Source organism: Rousettus aegyptiacus, unplaced genomic scaffold (assembly GCF_014176215.1).
Source record: "Rousettus aegyptiacus isolate mRouAeg1 unplaced genomic scaffold, mRouAeg1.p scaffold_m13_p_13, whole genome shotgun sequence".
Lineage (NCBI taxonomy): Eukaryota > Metazoa > Chordata > Mammalia > Chiroptera > Pteropodidae > Rousettus > Rousettus aegyptiacus.
Window position 1 is genome coordinate 38,332,760 of NW_023416288.1, and position 16,879 is coordinate 38,349,638.

Consider the following 16,879-nt stretch of genomic DNA (forward strand, 5'->3'; position numbering starts at 1 on the left):
TGTCCCCCAGAGACAGTGGTGCAGGCGAGCTTCTGGCTGCTTCTTATGGGATCCCGATGGGATTCGCAGCCTGGGGAGGTGGGATCAGCAGCAGCCAGACAGCCGGGGAAGCCCCGCGCTGGGCACCGTCCTCGTCCTCGTAGGTACAGCCGACTGCCAATTTCCACTCATCCCATCATTGACACCCCAGGAAGAGCCCCTCCCCAGCACGAGTCCACTCACCATTCTGTTGCTTTTCCCCGGATGACTTCCCGGCTTTGGAGTTTTTCCCGCGAGGGTTGTCGCTTTTGTTCGGGTGCGTTCCATTGACTTGACTCTGCGCTTTGCCAGGCGCGCCCTCCTCGGCTTGTTGTTTGGCTTCCATTTCCTTCTGCTTCTCTTCTGCAGCCAGGCGGGCCTTCTCCTCGGCTTCCTTCTTGGCCTTCTCCTCTGTGTCCGTGGGGAATGGCGCAGAAAAGATCAACAGAGGCCACGCCATTAGAAGAATTGCCTCTTTAGAATGAAACCAATTACTAACACCGGTAATTAATACATTGAAATAACCTAAGGTGTCTATGGAGTGTTTTGGGTTTATTTTTGGCTAATTCAAGTCAGATCGGCATTTATATTCAGGACACACATAAAACTGGGTTATGGTGACGTCGTTTCTGAAGAGTGGGTTAGAAGAGGGGGCAGGTGAGGAAAAAGATGACTGGTCTTACTATGCAGAGAGGGAAACTGAGGCACAGGGAGGAGAATTCATTCGTACTCAGGTTACAGGTAAAATAATTTATAATGCCCTCACAGGACCCCCCACTGAATCTATGGCAAACTTTCAACATTCAAAATATTCCCAAGTTAAACATAATTTTGACTATGAACTGAAAGCATTAAAGTCTGGTTTGCTACAAAAGAGCATAAAATATTATCTGAGGAAGAAAAATTCATTTGACAACTGTCAGGCCGATTTTCTATGGGAAATCTAGCAAAAATTAAAAAATAAAAGTTGGGGGAGGGGTACATTGCAGAAGCGAATCTGTGTTTGCTCAATTACAGCTGATAGCAGGCAATTAATATTGAAACTAATGAGTGTTAGCTCTTATGACGTCATAATCAACTCCAGGGCGAGCCAGCCCACCATCGGCCTCCTTTCCCTGCAGCAATCACGTTCCCATGGGTGGCTCCACAATGCCACCTTCGACTTCTCTACTCTACTTCCATCTCTTCCTCATATGTCTGAAACATGTCATAATAGCATGATCAACCATCAGCACTCAAAGTGGTACCATTGAAAAGGAAGAGGAAAAAAACAAGCAACCAGATTAATAAGAAAAAAAAAAATCAACAAGAGGTAGCCATTCATATTTTATATTAATGTACATAAAATTTTCCTGCAATTAGAAAAAGTGTAAGGGCACATTCAATATGTGCCAGCAGGTCCCAATGATGGCATGCATACAGAAAATTAACTTTTCAGGTCTTTGATTGAACATCCTTGGCACTCCTAGGCTTCTAGACCAGCAGAAAGCAAACGTGTAGCTCCATGTGGTTCCCTTTGGCTTTCTACTTCAGACTATCTGTGCTGATGTGAGTCACCATGAAATGGTCAAAAGCAAGCAACTACAGAGTTTAGGTAGAACAGAGCTCTCGTGATCCACAAGCTGCATTGCTCTGAGAGCAAGTTCTAGCCCACACTGAATGTCTGTGAAGGTTTGGAGAAATGCATTGGTTTCTTCATTTAATTGCCTTTCTGAATAATGATTCTATAGACTCTTTGTTAAAATGGTATTGGGCTAGTTATCCCTTGATCTAATTTTCTGAAATGCCTACTTAAACTACTTACAAACAGCGAGAAAGAAAAAGACAGAAACTGACTAACTGAGAAAAATAACCAAAGTACTATGACTTTTAAACAGTCAACTCTCAGTTATATACAAGAACAATAGAAGGGACTTCTAGACAGCTAAGGACTCAGATGGTGTTCCCACGGAACCTTTCCAAAAATATTCACCAAAGAAATGCTCCAGCTGACAGAAAAATTCAATCATATTAAAAACTCAAGAATGAAGAAAATATGTTAATGATTGACAAGAAAACTAGTAAATCTTAGTGTTTAAAAATAATTGTCGAGTTAGATATAAAATGATGCAAATATTAAAAATAATATTAAAGAATAAATTAATTATAGAATAACTTACTAATAATCACCTAGACTGAAAATCTCATAAAACTGAGTGAATATGGAGGAAATAAGTAAAAATTCAATGCATTTTTCAGCATTTGCAAAAGCGTATCACTCACTATACACTATTTCACATTTTTACTGATAACGAACATAATTCAGTAAAAATGTAATAGTAATCTCTAGCAAAATAAAAATAAGATGTATTTTAAAGAGGCCTTAAAAGGCATATGACAAAATGGGGTAGGACAGAATTGCAAGAAACTCTGTCAACTGAAAAATTGCCATCCTTAATACATAAAGTTATTATAAATCAATAACAAAAATATAAACTTCCTAATAAAAAACAAAAGGGGAAAAATTTAGGGAAATAGGCATTCTCACTACTGGGAAACAACACTGGTTAAAACAAATTCCAGGGAGAAATTTGATAATATATATCAAGAGTTTCAGAATTTTTTCATTTACTTTGACTGAGGCATTCCAAATCAAAAAATTGATCTTAGAAAAATAATCAGAAGTAGGCTCAAGGACTTTTGAACTTATATGTTCATAACAACATTATATACAATAATAAAGAACCAGAAACAAAATGTTCTGTAATAAAGAAATGGTTCAATTGTGGTTGCACATAAAACACAGCCATCAATTATATCTTATAAGAATAGTCAGTATCCAGATAAAATACTCAAAATAGAAACAGAAAAGTAAAATACAAGATGACAACATACTACGATCTCAATTTATGGGGAAATTTTTTAGTTACATATATGCACAGTAAATCAAACTTAAAAAAAAATACATAAGAATTTCAACAATAGTTATATTTGGTTGGAGAGATTATGAGTAATTTTTATTTTCTTTTATATCTTTTTTATTTATATTTCAGCATTATAACCTAAACACATATTATTTTTACACCAGGAAAAAAAAGGTTTAAAAAGTATTAAATACTGAGCGGAAATTGATTGACATTGACCAGAATTGCAAATTGTTACACCCATACATCTTTGCTGGGGAATAATTATTTTCAGCTCTAAGAGCTACAAAAAAATATTGATTTAATCTTTTCTGACAACTATGGGATCTGGTCTACTTAGTTTTGTAAATCAGATTGGTTAATAAAACCAAGACTTTATATCCAATCTCACTTCCTATCATTTTAATAACAACGTATATGCAAGTGCCCTGTGCAGGGAAGCTTTCTTGAAATTAAGGTTTTCTGGCAAAAAAACAAAAAACAAAAAACAAAAAACAGCAACCACAACAAAAAAAACAATGAGCAAACACCATGGGATAATCAAGTACAAACTGCTAACTAATAAAAAAAGAAAAGATACAAACTGGTGTTTCTTAACACCAGTCCAGCAGTCAACAGCACTACTGGGAGGTTCAAAATGTTACGAAATAATAATTATAGGTTCCTATTTTACCACCATCTTCTTAACTTTCCATTCAAACCTCTAACCTTCTTTTCCAATTTGTAAAAGTAACGGCTCGCACTGGCGGGCGCTAACCATGCGCAGGCTCTGTCTGTCCTCAGTGCTTTACGTGTATTATCTCTGCTCTTTGCACCAACTATGATGTACAGCACCATCCCCAACACGGGATTTTCTCAAAGAATCTACCTGAATTTGCCAAAGAGCACAGGGCAAGTAGGGATTCAATTCTCCTTTACCCCAATAACTAGAGCTTGTTCTGATAACCAAACTAACCTCCCACGAAATAGACCACTGGGCTCTGTGCCTTGGTCTACCCCCTTTCTCCTTGTTCCCCATTTCTAAATATCACGCCTTCCCCAGGGTTCAAGCTCAGTCACCCTTCAAGTCCTGGCCACCAGTTGCCTTCCCAGACACCCAAGCAGGGCTAAAGACAAGTCCTTTTGAGCTTCCGAAATAGCCTAAATATATTTCTACCGGCATACCTAATCGATTTAAAAATTACGAGCTGTCTATTTACCTGCCCTTTATAACAACGGGCCAGTTTTCTCCTGGTAAAGAAACTAGCTATTGGTCCCCCAGGTGATTAGCTTCAGAAGGTAATTTTAGTAAGTCAGATAATTGCAAACAAATTATTTTGAAGTACGTCTCTATATTGAGTGTTGTCAGGAATTGGGCTTTCAAGTGTAATGAGTGTAATTGATGCTAAGAGTGCTTCCTTGGAGATGATGATGCAGTAGCTGTCATCTCGGAGGATTTCAATATTGAAGTCAGCCGAATGAACCGTGAAAGGTTACTTTTAAAATACGGAAGAGGCATTGGCTCCCTCTATAGCTCAGGGGACAACATCTGTTCCAAAATGATAAGGGCCCAATGATGCCTTAGACGTGCCATAAATACAAACCCTCTGCCCTACCCGAAATGAACAGCCATTTGAATGGGATCTGTAGATAAGTCACAGTGGCTGGCCTTTGAATAACTCCATCTCCAAGTGAGGTCTCTTCTCTCCCACACTAGAAGCAGCCCCAGACGTATGAGGGACCAAGACTGCCCCAACATGCTCCGCCAAGCCACCCTCCCCCCACCCCCACCTTTCCCACTTGTGCAGACGCTGGGTGGATAAAAGTAGGCGACATTGCATTTTGGGATAAAACTCTTCTTGCCTGAGTGAGGGTTGTTCAGGCCTGGTGGGTGCTGGCGACAAGTACAAGGCCTCGACTGAACAAACTCCCATGCTTCCTTTGAAAGAAACTCTGTAGTAATGTCCCCTCCCCCCCAGGAGACCATGAGCTTTGACAACAAGCGTATCTATTACTCATCTCTGCACCCTTGGCATGGAGCACGGAGCACAGAGCCTGGCATACAGTAGGCACTTGATAAATGTTAGCAAAAAGAGACCGCTGTCAAAGGCTGGCCTCCGCCAGTCCGCTGGAAGTGGACCCCTTGCTGACCACTGAGAGTCATCCATGTCTGCGTCCCTCACAGCCTCAAAGCCCTTACCACGGGCACGCATCCTCACCCCTGCCCCCCAGTACGAGTGTGTCGTATGTGCTGATCATGTAGTACATACGTAAGCATGAGTGCGTGTACGAACAAACGAATTTCGCCCTTCATGAAACGTGGAGTTCAGTCTTTTTTTGTGTACAGTCCCAAAAGTCAGGACTTTTCTAATCTGAATTTTGGTGATGTTTGCTCCAGCAAATTGCTGCTTACCTGCAAGCTACCTTCATCTCAGAACGTCAGTCTGAGTAACAAACGAAGGGAAAGTGTAAACATGAAAGGAAGATAAAAATGCATGTAAGGAAATTATAGCTCCTTCTGTCACGGCATAATGGCTGAGGCGGCTATTGGCCAGGCTTTGCTTAGATAAACAGAAGAAGGCCTTATAATTGTGCCATGTGATATGAAATGAGGATGACAAGATGGTCGAGCAGAAACCAAGAAATGACAATACTTATCTTCTATAGAAACTCCACACCACAAAAAGGAGCTTCGTCATAATAGCACAAAGGCCACGCTGCCAGGCCAGGACGTCTGCGTCATTCTACTGCAGACTTTTTAGAAATACTAACAATTAAAAGAGGGTAAGGGGCTAACATTCAGCCATTTGAATCTATAGCCTGAGATTCGGTTTCATCTGCAACACCTGCAAATGAGGGGTGATGATGCCTTTTTCTATGAGGGGGTGCTGAGTGGTCCTGACGGGTCTCCGGGAAGATTCGCCAACAGTGTGTTACCTTTGGGCACCTTGGCCCTCCATCGCTCCCGATTGACGTGCACCACCTCAGTCCAAGTGGCTTTAAAACTCTTGTAGTCAACAGGGATGACGGAATTGTTGATCGGGGCGTTTCCTTCTGAGCCGGCGCTCTTGACACCTGATCGCTTTGCTTCTGTTGAACTGATGCTGTTCAAACTAGAAAACAAAAAATAAAATCACACCAAAAAGGAGGGTTAGTGTCTGGCCAATGTATGCCCAAGCACAAGGCCAAACGAGAAGTGGTTAGCACTCCTCAGCTACGGCCACGGAATTCCCGGGTCCTACGGTTTGTAATTCTTATTTTCCATATGTGACAGGTGGGAAATTCTGTATCTCCAGCAGGAAAAAAATCACTATTTCAGTCTCCCGAGTTTTAATATTCCCCATGTTTCTTCTTTGTTGATTGGTATCCTCTTCTGTAATATGACTAGAATCCCCTATGTGAATTTTCTGTCTTCGACTTTCTGAAATTAATTAATTTGAACCCGGGCTTCAACCTGGTTCCACAGTTCCTCCACCTGCTTCCACACTGCCCACTATTCCAAGTCACCTGCCCTTCAGTCTTTCTCTGCAGCCCTGCCCCTCCCCCTTTTATTCAGGTGCCTCTGACCCCAGGACCCCCAAGTTCAGGCTAATGGGGGAAGGTAGAGAGGCAAGACAGGTGGAAGACCAGTCATGCAAGAGATCTCTTTTTAATATCGATATTACTTTATTCTTGAAAGATGGGCGACTTTGCCAATTTAGAAAATACCATCCTTCTGGGTAACTTTAAAGAAAAGTATCACGCATTCCAGGTGGCTAAAGCGGTGACTGGCATAAATGCAAAGCCACGAAATAACACCTACGGCCAGCGGATAAGCAGAGCACGCTTCAGCCTGGCGTTTGCAGAGCCTTGGGCTGCGGGACTCGGGCAGGGGCCCTGGTCCTGATGCGCAGCCTGGCTGAGTCCATCACCTTGCACATCGCTGGGGTCCCACTGCCCTAACATTCCTCTCGCCTCCCCTTCTCCCTCCTTACTCCTTCCCTTGCTCTTCTCTTCTTTTTCTTATTCATTCCATTTCTCTCCTCTCTCCTTTATGACGAAGCCCGGGGTTTTGCATGGCCGAGGAGGAGAGGCGTAGTGAAGAGTAACCGTCAGCAGTACTACGAATCAAGACTGTGAGCTTCACTGTAGCTTCTGTGCTGGACCTTGTTATAAGGGCTCTACATAGGCTGAAAATTTCATTTTATCATCCACGTTTTCGCAGAGGGGGAAACTGAGGCAACTTGCCCAAGATGGCATAGACAATAAATAATGGGATCAAGATGTTTAACCTTGCCAGGGGCAAAGGCACCAAATAAGAAAATGGGCATGTGGGGTGTGGGGAGCCTATACTGGGTACCTGCCAGTCATGATTTAGACCTTGGTCACCCCCTTATAGGCCATTGTGGAGAGTATAAATAATGTAACTTCGATTCCTCTGAGCAAAGAAAGAGGCAGACACCTATCTCTCTTACGAGAAGAAGGCAGAGCAAACATCATTATGAAATGCCACCCTCATCCCTTCCAAAAGATGAGTTCTAGTCGCATGGAGGCCAACCTGACCCCCATCCTGAGAGCTTCTCCACTGACCTTGATCGTCTCTGTCCAGTCCCACCAGTCTGGGAAGTTTCATCAATTAACGGACTCACAATCTTCTCGGTCATGTCCGTGAGCACGGTGAAGGTGGGCTCCACGATGAAATCGATAAATCCTGCAGAGGAATAGCAATGCTTCAGAGGAAGCGCATGCTAACTTGGGCCCTTGCATGCTTCTCCATGGAAACACTGATGAGTCTTATCTTTTAAAATTCATCTACATAGGGGCTCCAGATCGAATTAGGAGAGGGTAGGTTAGTTTTTTTTATTTAATATATTCCTCGATTTGAATATCTTGAGTCCACTCCATTTCTCCTACACGATTTTCCTATGACTTTTTAGTAGATAGTTCAATAAAGTGCTTAAAAAACACTTCCACCATGCAACAAATTCAGCATCCATAATGCAACCAGCGCTATGATAGGCACTGCAGAAAAGACTAAGATGTATGACGTACACTGCCTGCCCTTAGTTTATGGGAGAGATTACATGAGCACACACACGAAAAATGACTCCTAGAGTACATGGGAAGGGCCCAAGGCAACCCCAAATAAAGGTCCCCGGGAAGGGAAGGGACAGGGGATATTGTTCCTCCCACTGACAGGGCTGCAAACAGCTTTATGGACCTTGCAGGGGTTGAGCTGAGCCCTAAGGCTATTCACTCTCAGGGAAGTGCGTAAAATAAACAAAGTGACAAGGATGGGGAAAAGTGTCTAAGGAATGACTGGGGCTTAGGGATTCCTTTGGAGTCCAGCAGAAAAAGCCCGGGAAGGCATCAGCTCAGGCAGGGAGGCTACGTGTCAGGCTTCAGGGATGGAACTTAGATGGACACTAGAAGCCCCTTGAGATCTTCGGGCGGCATCAAAGTAGAGATTTTAAATATTTTGTTAGGGAAATTAATCTGGCCAGATAGATAGGAAGGGAGAATGGCGGGAGGGGCTGAGGCTGGGATATTCATTTTAGAAGTTGCAGTAGCTCAGAGGAAAGGTAAGGAAGGCAGGATCCAGTGCTACCGTGAGTCGAAAGGCAATAGAGGCACTGACAGAGGCAGAGCCGGAGGAGGTGCTATGCGTTTAGGTAGGATCTGTCAGAGACGTCCAACGGCAAGGCAGAACGTGGACAGGGACGGTGGGGGAGCACGCGGCTGGGGAGAAAGGCACGGGGCTCGGTCTTGGATCTGCTGAGCCTGAGGTACAGGAGGACACATCCAAATGGGGGAGGGCAAACGGTCGAAAGGAACAGAGTTGGGAGCTGGGAGAGGGAACGCTACCTTCTCTCGCCATGCTGGGGAGACAGTTGATGTTGGGCTAGAGTGACTGTCTCGACAGCTCAGAACTACCTTGAGTATTCTGTGACACGTCAGGAGAAAATATATGATCTGGAACTGCTGGTGGTAATTCATTACGCGGCCGTGTGAAAATCGGAAGGAAATGAAATACCGGTCAAAGGAAATGCTACCAGTATTTGGAAATTACAAGTGTTTTTTTTTTTGGTTTTCACAATGGCTGAGGTGGAGATGATACTGGCATTTAACGCCTGGTAGTGAAGAATGCTAAAAGCCCGATAATGGAATTGGCAAAACAAGAATTGTCCCAATCAAATATCAACAGTATCCTGACAAGGAAACACTGATAGCCAAATTTGAATGGTAGTTAATTGCATGAAAATTTTAAGCTGACACTGAAGTATTCGATGACACTATTTTCACCTATTTTCTTACAAGTTAAACTCAACATGTCCAAACCAGAACTAACTCACCTGCTTTCCTCCAGCCCTAAACATTGCCCCACGGCACATCATTTAATCTAGATTGCGGCCTTTACTTCAGCTTTGCATACAGCCAGATCCTTAATATCTTGTGTGCCGTCTCTCTCCTGGACAGTCCCTGTACTACCTTAGCTCCGATCGTCATCATCTCTTTCCTGGGATCCCGCAGGAGGCACCCAGCTGGTCTCCTTGCCTCTCGTCTTACACAAAACTCTCCAATTCATCCTCCATGGTACCAACAGAGCAATCTTTCTAAGACAGGCATTGGCAAACTGTTTCTATAAAGGACCACATAGTAAATATTTTCGGTTTTGTGAGCCATATCTCTAACAATTCCTTATCTCTGCCACTGTAGTTCAAAAGCAGCCATCAACAATATACAAACAAATGAGCATAGCTGTGTTGTAATAAAACTTTATTTACGAGACCAAGCAGTGTGCCAGATTTAGTCTGTAGGCTATAGTCTGCTTATTCTAAAACACCAATTCATATATAGATTCTAGCCTTACTTAAAATTTTTTAGATCTGCCCTCGTTTCCTATAGGAAAGTATAAAGTACATGCTATTCTTAATGCAATACGTAATAAGGAACTGATTTTTTTTTTTTTTTCCAAACATGTCCCTCACTTCATTCCACTCCTTACCCATTCTGCCAGCCATATGAAACTGCTTGTAAATCCCGGACCATACTTGACTGTTTTAAATTTCCCTCGTCCGAAATGCCCTTCTGGCCACCCCTAACATACCTCTAACGCATATCACCATTTACCTAGCCACTGCTTACTTATCTCACAGGACTCAATTCAAATATCACCCCTCAACAAGTCTTTCTGGGTCTAACAGTTCATGTGCTCTGTTCTGTACCCGATTATACTGGGTACAAAACTCTACCTTAGCATCTAAAAGATTTTGTTTCATGACAGCTTGACCATCACCCAATCAATACTGATTCAACGTCTTTGAGAGCAAATGCCAGGTATACTTTGTCTTTGTTTTGTTTTGTTTTGTTTTTACAATATCTATTACAATGCCTAGCAGCATCCTACATCTAACAGGGACTCAATGGATTATTACAGAAGAAAATAAATAAGTGCTGAAAACACGAGTAGAAAAAAATGCTGAATTGATTTGTTGAATGATTTCAGACTTCTAAGGTGGAGAGCACTGATGACATTTAATTTACCTATGACACTGGTACTCTCACAGCTGAGGATTTTTGTAATATGTATTATGGTGCAAAAGTTATTAGCAGTGTAAGTTATCTTCACCAAAAAAATACGGGTGCTAAACAGTTTTGAAGGAAGGAAAGAAGGAAAGAAGGAAGGAAGGAAGGAAGGAAGGAAGGAAGGAAGGAAGGAAGGAAGGAAGGAAGGAAGGAAGGAAAGAAACATTTTCAAAGAGCCATTCCTCATTCAGGAAATGGGGCTGTTCTGGAAACGGCTAGAGGAAGCAGTGTTGAGGAGAAATGCGATGGAGACTTCCAATATCGCACGCAGAATGAATCGGCTGAAACAGAATGGGCTTCCTGCCACTGATTCTTGTCATTGTCTTGGAAAGTCAAGGCCCTTTTTTCTCTTGGCAGAAAATGCTAAAGACAGTGGAGTGCCCCTGTCTAATCTTCCCATGAACCAGCCACATTCCAAGGAGAAGGACGGAGAGAGTGGCTCCATCAACCCATCAAGCCAAAGCCAGGAGCACAACACAGCGCAACAGAGTCTGGTTGCAAGCCAAAGAATCACTGGGAGCATCGGCGCTTACTTCCAGACACACCCCTCTGGTTTTGCCTTCCATCCAAAGGGCTGGCAAACACGTACCTACTTGTGACTGGGCAACCATGGTCGACTTTCGGTCACATAGAGGAGAAAAAGGCAGCCCCAGCTCTGCTTCTCTGTCACCCTAGAAAAACAGGAGACAATAGTAAATTAGGCTGAGCCACTCAGATTTTATTTAGCAACTTTAGCCACTGGCCTTTATTTGAATTATCCTAATTACATCACATGATAAGTCCTTAGGGGTCCTGTGTTGCTGCCTAAAGGACACCCAGAGGCCGAAGCCCTCTGGGGGACAATCATTCCAGCCAACTGCAGAGGCACATACAGTTGTAAAGAAAGACTTGTTAGGCAGCAGCAGGTCCCCTGAGGAAAGTAAGGAAAGCAGTGTGTCCTGTGGTCTACAGCCAATACTGCAGTCAGAAGTCTGTGTTCTCCAGTTGTCTAGCGTCGACCTGTGGCCTTTCTTGAGCCAATGAACCCTTCCCAGCTGTGGGCTGTGTTCAAGGCACGATTTGAATTTCTTCTCCTTGTGCTACCTGAAACCATATACAACTGGAGAAAGTTTTCTGGGTTCTTAATTGCAGGCCTCAGACCATAATGAAGAGTGGACCAAACAAGAAGCAGAAGAGTAAATAACTGCGTGTGTATATTGAGTTAGATAATAATGAAATAGGATTCTCTGGCCAATGTACTCTCAAACTCACCAAAGAGTGTGGCTATAATGAGCAAGTGCTGTGGAAAGTCTAAACAATAACGATGGTTTTCAAAAACCTGAACTAGAAGCCGAACACTTCAGGCACACACCCAGAGGACAGGAAGCATACGTGATGTTTCTTACAGCAGTGACACTTTGCTGATTCGTTTAATGAAGAAAGAATCTGCTAACATTAATGGCGACTGACTTGGGCTTGACCTTGGCCTTTCCCCCACTAGCTGTGTAATCATGGGAAGTTTATTTTCTTTTTCTACATTTCAGTTTTACGATCTCTGTGAAAATGTGGGATAATGATCCCTACTTGATCGAGTTATGAGGAGGATTAAATGAGAAAATGCATGTAAATAAATAGAAATAACTATGATTTTTTTCCCAATTGGTGTCTCTAATATTTAAGCCAAGATGGAGAAACGGTTAGTGAATTTGCTACATGGAATACACTGATTATAATACATGTCAACGATAAATTTATAGTGAACAAAGAATAACACCAATCAGCCTCAAAACCCAGGCCTGGTTCAAAAACCGAATGTTTTTACTTTCCAAGGTGGGAACCAAAGAGAAAGGGTGAGAGTTTGCACACACATCTAACATCTATGGAAAGGAAGGAAAAGGAGTGGGCGTCTGAGGAAGCGGACTCGTAGGGTCACAGAGTGCGCTGGAGACACTCAAGGGTCTCAGGAACAGTCCTGAAGCGGCTCGGCTCCTTCTGCACCCTTCTTGGTACAGACGCCCCATGGGACATGATGGCTCCTCCATCGCCGCGTGTGCCTTGCTGAGGGCTGCTCCGCCTCTCAAGGGGTGTGGTCAAAATGATTTACGCCTGAGCTATTTCCCCTTGAGAAAGGTGAAGAGAGGACAGACTATAACATTAGTTGTGGTTGTGCGGATGGGGTGGTGGGATAGCTCAGCCGAAACAAATAAAACCACCGAGCGAGGATACAGTTGCTCTGTTGGTACATTCTCATGGGTGTGGTTGAGAAGAGGTAGGTGCTAACCTCTTGACTATTAAGATGTAAGCATTAATATGGATTTTATTACTGAAAAAGTAATATTCAATAACTTCCTGTCTCATGGACTTCCTTATATCCACATCTACATATCACTTACATCCTTTGGATTTAATTAAGCTGAGTACACTCAAATATTAAAAGCCTATTTTAAAACAGTGGTCATTGAATTCCCTTTTGAGGAGAGATACATTTATGAATTGCAAAGAAAATGTGCAAAAATTATGAAAAAATGTACTTCTACAGGTGACTCCAATATAGTATAACTCTATAACTACTGGCCCTTGTCTAATTATTCACACAGTTTCCCCTTTACTACAAAGGTCAATATTTTCAACCATGATAGATCAAATTTTGAAAAATAATATATAAAATACCTTAATGACATAATTAATAAGGTAGACGTATGGTGTTCTTTGAATACTATACTCTGCAAGTTGGAAATATGTCTACTTTTCAAGAGCCATGAACATTCACAAACATTGATTATACAGCAGGTGACAAATGAATTTCACAGTAACATCCAAACGATGAAAAAATTATTTGACCAAATTTCAACAAACCACAAACTAATTACAAAACTAGGAAGCAAAGGAACTTACTCCTGGGAAATTATATAAACAAACACCTCCGCCTAAAGCAACTCTTGGGTAAAAGAAAATCTACACTAAAATTAAAGAATATTTAGAAAAGAATGATTATGAACACACTGGACATCAAAATCTCTGAGATTCATAATAAGAAAAAGACAAACTCTTAGTCTTATATTTTCTAATATTAAATACGTAGAATGAAAATAAATGAATTGAGCATCCAACTCAGGAAGTTAGCAAAATAACAAACTCAAGCAGAAGAAATGAATTAATAAGAATAAAAACACCAATTAAGGCATTATAAAATAAAAAACAAATAATAAAATAACAAATAATAAAATAATAAAATAATTTCATAGAGAAGAGAAAAAACCCACTAATATATGAAATGAGAAATAAAAATGGAAAAATAACCACAGAGGAACTTAAAGAAACTGCAGGAGATGTTTGCAAAAGTATACTGCAATACAATGGAAATGAACTTCAAGACTTTTACAACATGTATTTACCAAAAAGACAAACTCGCACTTCTTTAAGTCAATATTTCATTGAAAAGCACCCTGGGGTAATGGCTCAGGTTTGTAAAATATGGTTATAAAATTAAAGACGTAACTAACTCTTTTAGCAAAGCATGGAAGGGCTGGAATTGGCATTGAGGCTATGCCCTTATTTTGAAATATAACCCAACTTCCAAATGTAATTTTTTTCAAAGACTCTACAGTCCCATTGAGATTTCCCATTCAAACTGTCCAATTTAAAATCTATAGTTAAGAGTTGAGGCAAAATTTCTTCTACTTGGCTTACTTACAATGGCTTATGACATTTGGGTTAAAATAGTAAGACAAAAAAAATAATTCACTGAATCTAATTACTAAAAAAAGTTCCAGTCCAGTGAGTCTAGTCCAGGGATTCAATATGGTTCTTTCACATTGCCTCTTTTCACATTCGACTTGAGTAAATGTGCATGCAAATGAGGTTCCCTTTATGGGAAAATATGTTCACATATTTAAGTAATTTCTCATAGTCACTCTCTCACAATGAGAAAGAAAACATCATCTCAATACCTCCAACTTATGAGTTAGCAATGATGTGCCTTTGGCTGTAGATTACATACTCTTACCTGTAGGGGAATTATTGCAAAAGCATATGATAAGAGGCATGAATATTTGGAGAAAATGGTCTCATTAATATTCGAAAAATAGCTTCTGAAAAAATGGCTCAAAATTAGTCCCCAATTAAGGATAAATTTGCAGAGTCATTCAACAGAGCCACACCCATACAGCCCTAGTTCCTCACACACCATTGGGTTTCCCTTGAGAATTACTCTGTGAGGCCAAGCAATGACTTTGCAAGGATGCAATAGCCATGTCCTAAATAAGATATGTCAACGTAAGAACATTCGAACCTGTAGATAATTTATTTGAGCCAAACAGAGGAAGAAAGGTCCCAACTGCCTGAGGAGAATGCTTCCTAGAATAGCAGTTTGCAGTTTCTTCTACGCATTTTGAACTAAGAAGGGAACTAAGGAAGGTTACACGAAGGTGGAGAAAAGCAAGGCGGGGATTATGTGCTCTCCTGAAGGTGGCTTATGAGAGCTCTGAAAAGAAGCCTTTCAAAAGTATGTTAACCTAGATGCACAGAAACAATGGGCAGGGCTTGCTTAAAGAGAAGATAAAATTTCACTAAGGAAGTTATATATCTGGGACATGACTACCCACCGTGACCTGCCCGGTTAGGGACTTATGATCAGATCACCCTGTGAGGTTACTTTCCATAGAACCCCTTTTGCATCCACATGTACCTGTTGTTGTATTCATATAACAGTTTAAGGATGCTTGAGTATGTGCATGTGTTGATATGTACTATGGACGAAAGAAATGTAGAATATTTAAAGACTCTGGATGTTCTTGTAGAGGACACAACCCTGTGTCTTAGACTGAAGGAACTTTGAATGTAATGGAAGAATAGCTTCTAGTGGTTTCCTGACTCCACACTGCCACATCCAGCATTGGGACTTGAGAATGTGGCTTGCCAGTTTGAAAGAAACAACCCAACCAGTTGTAACAGAAACATGAGTTAAAGATTACCATCTTGATCCCACAGGGCAATGCCAAAGTTGCCATCATTGGGTCAACCCATTAGAACAATAAATAAAAGTGCTCCTCAGATGACATTTTGACAAAAGACTGACACAAGGGAATGCTTTTCCTTTTTACCTGGAAATTCATAGGATAGAACCATCATAATGTTCTGAGAATCAGAAATTATGTAAAACTCAAGCATTACATGACCAGAAGACAGAAACAAAAAGCTAGGAACCCTCTCTCCCCAAAGAAAATTATTGTAAACGCTACTGAAATATAAAATTCTGAAAATACCCAGTGATGACAGCCCTGAGGGAAAGCATGACAAGGTACCTGTCTAAAGAATTCCTCCAAGAGCGACATGGTCCAGCGATGATGGAGATCCCATGCTTTTGCTGGATGGCTAATGTCTGCTGTGTGCAACATCAGTGATAATGCTTTTGGCTTCTCAATTCTGTAAACCCAAAGGACCCAAATGTATGATGGCCGAACTTTTGGAACGTCACTAAGGGTTTTTAAAAAGCATTCATTTTTTAATCCCATCTCGAACCCCACTTCAGCTGACCTGGGGGCAAAGCATCATTTTATCCTACACCTGGAATATTTCATCAGCTTGGTCTCCATGCTTATTGAGCTGGACACCTCAAAAACTACTCAAAACTATTTCTGGAATGACTGCATCATTCAGAAAGATAGCAAGAACCAAGAGTCACTCGCTGACTTTCATGTGTTGCCTCTGCATTGAGTAGATCTTTGAGAATTTAGTTTCCCACAGGGAAATATTTTAAATTCTAATTAGGGCAAATTGTTACTGGCCCTATTATTTATTTCAACCCTAAGGAGAATCTATTTGTATGATTTTCTTGCTCTCTCCTCTAACCACCCCCAGTTTATGGGACTGTTCAAGAAAGTTCTCTGAACAAGGCACGCTGTACAGGTGCAATGGCATGGACAAGTGCTAGCTCAAACCCCTGTGAAAACACAGGATGTCGCGGGCACACTCACGCTTCTGGCTGCTGCAGAGCAGTTTTCATCGCTTTGATTTGCTGGAAATGACAGGACATATCCGTGGCCATCACCATCTCAATTACCAAGGTCCGAAATTCCCTTTCGGGGGACATCCATGGAGAAAAAAGGATGAAAATAAATGGAAAGTAAAAATTAGTTCAGTTTTTGCCACTTCTAATCAAAATCAGGTAATTAGTTATGATATTTCTAATCTAACTTGAGCTTTTTAGATGGGCTTTTTTAATGAGGAGTTAATGAAGGTTAAGGATTAAGAAAATCATTTATGAGGAATATAACACGTAGAACGAACATATCATTTGCAAAATTAACTCGGGAAAAAATCTAATGAAAGTGAAAGTGTAGTAAAGCATTCCTTTCTCAACTGAATTTAAAGTTTGAGAAAAAAATTAATGTGAAAATAATCCGAGGAGGCAGATTGATAATCCATATTACACT

The 16,879-nt window shown here is 41.3% G+C and overlaps 1 protein-coding gene across 7 annotated transcripts in view; it reads right to left on the minus strand.

Annotated features, from left to right (window-relative positions):
• PDE1C (phosphodiesterase 1C) overlaps positions 1 to 16,879 on the minus strand; it is a 454,332-nt gene that overhangs the window by 50,582 nt on the left and 386,871 nt on the right. For all 7 annotated transcript variants that reach the window (XM_016160242.2, XM_036230466.1, XM_016160226.2 and 4 more), the window contains 6 exons: positions 16,421 to 16,522; positions 15,749 to 15,869; positions 11,056 to 11,137; positions 7,470 to 7,590; positions 5,838 to 6,013; positions 223 to 429 (listed from right to left, as the gene is read on the minus strand). In XM_016160242.2, coding sequence (XP_016015728.1) covers positions 223 to 429; positions 5,838 to 6,013; positions 7,470 to 7,590; positions 11,056 to 11,137; positions 15,749 to 15,869; positions 16,421 to 16,522 — 809 coding nt within the window. The remainder of the gene's footprint in view (positions 1 to 222; positions 430 to 5,837; positions 6,014 to 7,469; positions 7,591 to 11,055; positions 11,138 to 15,748; positions 15,870 to 16,420; positions 16,523 to 16,879) is intronic.